General features: G+C 42.2%; 1 protein-coding gene across 1 annotated transcript; it reads right to left on the bottom strand.

Annotated features, from left to right (window-relative positions):
• Positions 1–628: 628 nt before the first annotated feature.
• On the bottom strand, positions 629–5,439 carry hepacamb (hepatic and glial cell adhesion molecule b). The gene is made up of 7 exons (XM_084698414.1): positions 5,261–5,439; positions 3,077–3,418; positions 2,630–2,911; positions 2,225–2,318; positions 1,869–1,945; positions 1,679–1,746; positions 629–1,467 (listed from the first exon to the last, which is right to left on the bottom strand). Exons 1-7 carry the CDS (start codon positions 5,346–5,348, stop codon positions 1,147–1,149), a joined length of 1,272 nt encoding a protein of 423 aa, XP_084554540.1. The 5' UTR covers positions 5,349–5,439; the 3' UTR covers positions 629–1,146.
• Positions 5,440–5,897: the final 458 nt, after the last annotated feature.

Genomic DNA, 5,897 nt, shown 5'->3' on the forward strand with positions numbered 1-5,897 from the left:
GCTTTGAAAACATTTACTTTCCAATGGTCCAAGAGATGATTGGATTTGTACCATGTAGGCTTTCACAAATTTCAGGAGTTTGGAACATTATTTGATATATCGTAACAATACGTAATTGTTACTCTGGCATGAGATTGTACTGTTCTGTGGCATCTTGTGTAACCGTGTCCACCCTCCCCAGTTTACGCATAAATGTATATGTGGGGATGAGCAGATGAATTGTTCCCTGTCTTCCCAATGCCCAAGCTACACAACAGTGTAGTTACAGAACAGAAAAACCATTGTTCTCATGGTGTGAATCAGGAAACATTCTGTGTGTGCGTGTGTGTATGTGTGTGTGTGTGTGTGTGTGTGTGAGAAAGAGCCAACTATCAGTATGAACAGCATTCAACAAAAGGGGTCCAACTGTTACATAAGGCTTTTACTGTACTGTGTGGAAAGTGTGTCTATCTCATTGAGTTTAAAGACAAGCTTTCTCTGTTAACTAAAACAAAAACACGACATATATAGCTATAACAATGAGCAAAATATATTCATAAATATTGGTTTGATACTGTGAAGAAAAATGTGGCATTTGAATTTTCTATTAACAGTATTTGAAAAAGAATGTGAAAAAATAGCAAAAGCATTGTGTGCTTTTCAAAATTTTATTAAACTCAACTACTGATATGTACAGTTCATCTTTTGATTTTCGTGATCATTTAAGTAATCTACACAAAGGAGAGAACGTACAATTCTCAGTGAGTCCTTGATAAAATAGCGTCCAATCATTATTGAACTATGGTACCATGAACATACACGATTGGTTCAATTACAAAACAGCTACACAATGCCATTTTGACAAAAAGCAGATATAAAGGTGTAAAGATGTAAACATACATTCACACAGGAATGTGAAATTTCATTGAAGCTGTAATGGAAGCTGGACTGGTTCTGATTCTGTACTAAAACCTGAAATGTAAATGTACTATACCACAAGGAAGGACAACTACATCCTGTGTTCTTTTTATAATTTAATGTTTTGGATGTGTTTTCTTTCTTAAAAACATATGGTCAGCTGTTGTGTGATGACCCATGTGCACAAAGAGAAATTGATCACACATTCCTATGCAAAAACAATGTATGACTGGAGGGAGTGCATAGCAATCAGGTCTGAACTGTACCATTGGCCTCGAGTGTGTGGGCAGGCTTTTCCAAAGGAAGGACAGAAGGTACAACTTCTGGGGAGCAGAATATGTGCCCGGAGCTGCGGGTACGAGGCGGGGAGGGGGTGGACTTGCCCTGCACCTTGTTGTGATGTGAAGGGGGGGAGCTGGCTGGGGTGCGGGGATACCTGCGAGATGAGCGGGCAGGGGGCTCGGGGGACCGAGAGGAGGGGAGCTGCGAGCTGCTGTAGCTAGGGGGACTGCTAAGTTCAGGAGAGGAGCCCATGTTGTTGAGTGAGTCATGTTCACCCTTGGGGGAATCCTACAACGAGACAAAGAAAAGTCAATATTCATAAACAACATAACATTTAGTAATATTGTGAATAAGTTATTGTAAAATATGCATGTAACAATATCAGTGTTTGAGAGCAATTTTGTCATTTAAGAAACTCTTTTAATTCATGGTATTTTTAGCAGTGTCAAGCAGACTCACATCATCTTACATCCTTCATAGTAATGACAGGTAGACTTACTTCTTTAAGGATGTAGAGAGCCACTGTATTCTTGCGTTTCTGCTCTGTCATTATTGGTACCACATCAACTGTAATTAAATCATAATTTAAACTTGGTAAACTATGATAAAAATGCTATAATAATATGCTATGATAATATTATCTACTATGAGATTATTTGGTTTTGAATTAGAGAGGAAGTGTTCCATACCTGCATGATTGATTGGAAAATGATCAGAGTGAGTGTGAAATGATCTTGATAGAGGCTTTCTAACAGGATGTCTTGGCCTAGAAGATAGAAAACGAACATTTTAATTCATGAAAAGTCTGGCTTTTGCATGATGAGAGAAACATAATCATTGCCATTGCTCACGTTCACATGACATTGTTATGCCTCACCTAAATGAAATACACAGAAATGAGCCATAAAACTGGTAGAACATGAGAATGTTCGAAAAAGTCAATTTCTTTCACAGTGTTCCACACCAAGCCTCGAGAGGCGATTCATCAAAACATGCACCGGAGTGCCTAGAGACAAACACCAGAGGATCCAGTGGAGGCTCTTACTTTTTTGAGGGCTTCCAGCAAGCACACACGGTCACCAGGGTGATGAGAAGGAAAATGCCCCCGGTGGAGAGAATGATGTAGAGGGAGCTCCTTCCTTGGGAGAATGGGGTCATGGTATAGTTATATTGAAAAGGAAACAATGTATTGCCACTGTTCAGTAGGCTCAAATGGGTTGTGCATGCTCCTTCCACACACACAGTCACACCCCCTTGACGATGAGCCAGATCATCTCTTTTAATATGTTCTTCCTACTCTTTAGTTTTCTGGTACATACAGTAATGACAACTTTTACCTTCAAGCCTAAATCTGTCTGTCTCTCTCTCTTTACTTGCCCTGGTCTGCTGCTTGTGATTGGTTCAAACATGTTTCTGAAATCAAGGCAACAAGAAAAGTTGCAACACTTACTGTACACAGTCAGTTTGATAGGCAGGCTCTTCATGCTGCCTATGGGGTTCTCCACTGCACAGCTATAGATGTCATCATCCACCATTAGCACACGTTTAATAGTCAAGTACTTCTGGTAAGGTGACAGCAGCATCCGTGTCTCATTGGTTATCGGTTTCCCGCCTTTCAACCAGCTGTATGTGGTCTTGGTTCCATTGTCATGGGAGCAGTTTAGGATAAAGTGCTCACTGAGTTCTAGAACAGAGGACGCTTCCATATGGACATACGGTCTGGATATGGGCTCTATGGGCAAGAAGATTTGTTCAGATATGTTCAGGCATATATTCATTGGCGTAAAGGGCCTACACACAATCATACAATCAAAGCTGAAGCAGTCAGAACAGATTGGAAACACAAACAACCAATCTAACAATCAAATTTCTCGCTCCATCTCTGGACATCACTTACCATCAACGGTAAGCTCAATACTCCCCTCACCGGTGAAGCTGTCGTCTGTGATGGAAATTTCCACCTCATATGTGCCTTCATCCGACAGCTTGAGGTTGTGGAGGAGCAAGGTGCCATTCTCAAACACAAGGATGCGGTCCCGATACTCTGGCCGCAGGTTACCGATGATCTCGGTACCAATTGACTGAACCACTGTTACGGGCTTATCCCTCTTCAGCTGCCACTTGATAACAGGTGGGTCAAGGCTGATGCTGCTGTAGCGGACAGAGAGGAGAGCTTCCCCCCCTAAAATTCCCCGGATCAGGGAGCCTGGGCTGGTGATGTTGACCACTTCAACACGGCCTGAGGATGTGGGAGGAAATGGGTCAACTATGTGTAAACACTTTACTATTTGGCCAGGTTCATGGGACACAGATTAAAGCCAAAGCAGCTAGTAAAAGAAACTATAGCCTGATCTTGCATTTTCCCCATATCGCCTTTAACAATTGGCGATCTAATATCAGCAGGTTTACCTTTTTTAATCTGCACTTTTTCATTCAAGCATTTGTGGCTGACAAATGAGGTATCGAGAGAAGGTTACTTTTCAGGCATGAGCTACAGCCTCCAGTACACAAGCAATATGAGAAGAAATTCCGTCCTACTTGGTTTCAAGAGTAGGCTTTCTTTGCACATACAGCAAAGTTCATTGACCTGTGGTTAATCCCTCTGAGGAGAAAATCAGATTCAGCCCACGCTTCAGACTGAGTGTTAAGTCCTGTAGCTAGCTACAGTAGCTCTGTTGCGAGCTGTGGTGGGAGGAAGCGAATGACTCTGCTCCAGTATGAGCACCTCCTCCTCCTCTGCCGGAGCAGAGAACACCAGAGCAAGTCTGTGTGGCGGCTCAGCATCACCGTGGTAACGGATCGCAATCCTATGGGACGGCTGGGATGAGCTAACAAAAGCTGGATTTGTTTGGCCCAATTTCCTCCCTGGCAGCCCATGAAAAGAGCACTCAGTGCAAAGCAGGGTTCTCTGATTGGCTAAAGCAGGGGACAGAGAACCTCAGTGATTCTGATTACAACACCACTGCAGTGATACATGGAAACCACACCTCTGACACAATATTTACAGTAACAATACGATGGCAATATTTTTTTACAAATACGTACCACCTCCTACATTACATAAACATCTCAGAAATGAAGCTTGTTATGAGGCATTTGAAGTCCATTAGAAAACATTTGAGTTCCTTGAATACGTGACTTACTTTCAACAGCTCTCTTCTCGTAAACTCTACGTGTTAATTAGTCATTAATGCAAAACTTTTAATTGGCTGCTGCATTAGTAAGAAATGTAAGTGGACTTAAAAACATCATAATAGTTGAATACTTAAATGTATAAGTAAAAATTATAAATAACTAAACAGATTCCTAGTAGACAAATGTCTCAACAAAAAAAATGATTCCACTCCAAGCCGCTCTAATCGGGCATGAATGAAGCCAAACCTGCAACACAGTTTTAATTCTCCTGCCCTCTTTTTCTTGACTTTACCCCCCTGCATCTCAGTGTGGTACGGAAATTGCAGGTGGTGAAGACCGCCTGACACATCACCGGTACCCAGCTAACCTCAATCAACTTCCACCTGTGGAGGGTGAGAGACATCATCAAGGACCCCTCTCACCCCAATCACTGACTCTTCTCCCCTTTTCCATCTAGGAAACGCTGCAATAGCCTCCGCTGTCGCTCCAGCAGGCTCAGGAATTGCTGTCCACCTACTGAACCTTGGACTCAAAACTTGAACCCCGCTCTCTTATCTTCCACCCCTCCCTACCTTCCATCTAGACATCCTTGCTCAACCTTGCACCTACATTTCGTTGCATCGTTTCGCACAATTAATTATTTAAGCAGTACTTGTCCCCCATTTCCGTACACTGCACTGTTGCACTGTTCCAGAGCATTCCACTACTCAACTTGCTACCACATGTTACTGGTTATTGCACTGTTCCACTTCTCTATTGCCATAATACATTGATCACACTTAATACCTAAGTTTATAAGCTATTACTATTTGTACATTTGGTTAGAGGCTAACTGCATTTCACTGGCTCTGTACATGTACTCTGCACAATGAAAATAAAGTGGAATCTAAAGTAATCTAATGTTAGATCAGTACAACGTTAGTGGCTTGAAAATAGTTTTACTAACCTGACAGGCATAAAACATGGAGACACCAGAGTAGCAAAAGTCGAGGAGCGGCTGCAGCTTTTGAGAGAGCCTCCCTCTCTGCCTTCATCTTGGGTCTAACACTTTGTTTCTCTCCCAGACAATTAGCATGATTTGTCCACTCTGGGCACGTCCCTGGAGAAAGCACACAGCCATTCCTCTAAGGCTGGGCTCAGATGGGACTGGGTGTTGTGTGTGAAAGAGAGAGCAAGTGAGAGAGAAAGAGAAACAGGGAGAGGAGAAGTTGGCATTGTTAATGTACAAGACTCAAAACAACAATGTTTGAAAGTAATGGAACTTTTCCTTTTTTGTTGGTGGTACTTGGAAGTAAATTCACCCTAAAAATGGGATGCACTCTTGAAATCCATTTCATGACACAGCTCTCTTCAAATGAAATCAAATACAATGTATTTGTATAACCCTTTTTACAAGTAATGTCACAGACGGATTCACATACACCCATTGAAGTGCCCCTCATCAAACGTAAACCCCCCAGAGAAACCAAGTTAAGAAAAAATGGAAGAAACCTTGAGAGGAGGAATTCGGTGAGGGATCCCCTCCTCCAGAGATGGTTGGTGAAAGAGGTGAAAGAGAGGTGCAAAACAGGCTAAATACAATA

This window comes from Hypomesus nipponensis, chromosome 5 (genome assembly GCF_054491055.1).
Source record: "Hypomesus nipponensis isolate SF chromosome 5, ASM5449105v1, whole genome shotgun sequence".
Classification (NCBI taxonomy): Eukaryota; Metazoa; Chordata; class Actinopteri; order Osmeriformes; family Osmeridae; genus Hypomesus; species Hypomesus nipponensis.